The sequence below is a fragment of the Dipodomys ordii genome, unplaced genomic scaffold (assembly GCF_000151885.1).
Source record: "Dipodomys ordii isolate 6190 unplaced genomic scaffold, Dord_2.0 Scaffold281, whole genome shotgun sequence".
NCBI lineage: Eukaryota > Metazoa > Chordata > Mammalia > Rodentia > Heteromyidae > Dipodomys > Dipodomys ordii.
The window spans coordinates 77,976-79,933 of NW_012267497.1; the positions used below are offsets into that span (position 1 = coordinate 77,976).

Consider the following 1,958-nt stretch of genomic DNA (forward strand, 5'->3'; position numbering starts at 1 on the left):
GCATCACAGAAACTGACACCCAGCTCCCACCCAGCTTCTGGGGTGAGATCCAGGGCTGCTGGCCCTGAGCACCTCCGCAGCTCAGGCTCAGGGTCCGGTGGACAGTCTGTGTCAGGACTCACACTGACGTCTCTCTCAGTGTCTCTTGCACAGTAATCTATGGCTGGGTCCCGGTGGTCACCGTGCTCGTCTCATGGACATCTGGGTCTTGGCTGTGTTCTCAGACACTGTGACTCGACTCCTGAGAGACGGCTGCAGTTGAAGATGTCTCCTGTCCTTCCCAGCAGCTTCCCTGGGGCTGTGGGACCCGGCTCCATCAGTAATGACAGCCAGTACCACCTACATGGTGCAGGCAGGAACAGAGACCACGTGCGATCTTGGCCAGGCCAGGCTGTGACTCCTGCAGCTGCTGGGACAGGACATCTGAGGACCGAGAACCTCAGTGCAGGGGATGGGGGGACAGGGTGTGTTCTGAGTTCGGATGCAGCGTCCTCACAACATCCTGACCGCATCCCGATGTCCTACACCCAGGAACAGCCAGCAAGGAAACAAAGGCCCGCCCGGCATTCCAGGCATCAGGAAGATGACTGTGACTCACAGGAAGTATTTCCAGGGTCTAGCAGAGGCTGAGTGAAAACAAGTGAGTATGAGCCCAGTGTCGCTGGCTCATGCCTGTAAACCCAGGTACTCAGGAGCCTGAGATCTGAGGATGGTGGTTCAAAGCCAGATCTGGCAGGAAAGTCCCTGAGACTCTTATCTCCAACAAACCACCAGAAAACCGGAACTCTCGCTGTGGCTCAAGTAGTAGAGTGCTCCACTTGAGCTGAAGAGCTAAGGGACAGCACCTAGGCCCAGAGTTACAGCCCAGGGTCCTACCAAAAAAAAAAAAAGTGAGCAGCGAGTGTCTGCTCTTCCTCTAGGAAGACGAAGGACAGCGTGGGGAAGGCCAGATGGACTCTGCTCAGGATCTCAGCAGATGGAGAGAAACCAGTGGAATTGGAGAGCAATGTCCTCACCCAGCACAGGAGCCCTTAACACCCTAGACAGCTCTGTGGGGGATGCTGCGTCCTGTGGAGAGGCCAGGCACACAGAGGAGTCAGGGTCTGAGCTCCACAGCTGCTCCTGTGACTGCCATGACCTCAGTGTGAGCCCAGCGCCCCCTGCTGGTGCTGACTGAGCATGACCTCAGTGGGTGCCCAGCGCCCCCTGCTGGTGCTGACTGAGCATGACCTCAGTGTGTGCCCAGCGCCCCCTGCTGGTGCCGAGCGCCTGCAGGGAGGTTTGTGTCTGGCCCACACTGGATTTCCTGCACTGTGTGTAGCACAGGAATAGACGGCCGTGTCCTCCACTCTCAGGCTGTTCATCTGCAGGTAAAGTGTGTTCTTGCTGTTGTCTCTGGAGGTGGTGAAGCGGCCTTTCACAGAGTCTGCGTAGTATATGTAACTACTACCACTACTGATGGATGAGAGCCACTCCAGGCCCTTCCCTGGAGCCTGGCGGACCCAGCTCATGCCATAGCTACTGAAGGTGAATCCGGAGGCTGCACAGGAGAGTCTCAGGGACCCCCCAGGCTGCACCAAGCCTCCCCCAGACTCCACCAGCTGCACCTCACACTGCACACCTGCAAACACAGAGAATCCTGGTCAGCAATGGTCACACATGTCCATGGTTCCGCCCACTTGTGCCTATTTGCACACCCTTGCTGCCCATAAATCACCTTTCAACAGAGCAACAAGTAGAACCCAGCGCAGCCCAAGCTCCATGGTGGTGGTCTGTGCTCAGTCACTGGTGGAATCAGCTCACAGAGCTCAGGTCAGGGATGGGCTGGTTTTCATGGGCAGAGGGATGTCCTATTTGCATGTCTTCTGCTATAAAGCAGCTCTGGGGCAGAAGTCTCAGTAGGGCAGTGCACAGAGGAGATGCAGGTGGAAGGCAGAGTTTGTTAGATGAGTGAATAA

The 1,958-nt window shown here is 56.7% G+C and overlaps 1 gene segment (V, D, J or C); it reads right to left on the bottom strand.

Moving 5' to 3' along the window:
* Positions 1-1,806, bottom strand: part of LOC106001256 — a 27,304-nt gene extending 25,498 nt beyond the window's left edge. The window contains 2 exon segments of the V gene segment in view: positions 1,322-1,621; positions 1,718-1,806. Coding sequence covers positions 1,322-1,621; positions 1,718-1,763 — 346 coding nt within the window.
* Positions 1,807-1,958: the final 152 nt, after the last annotated feature.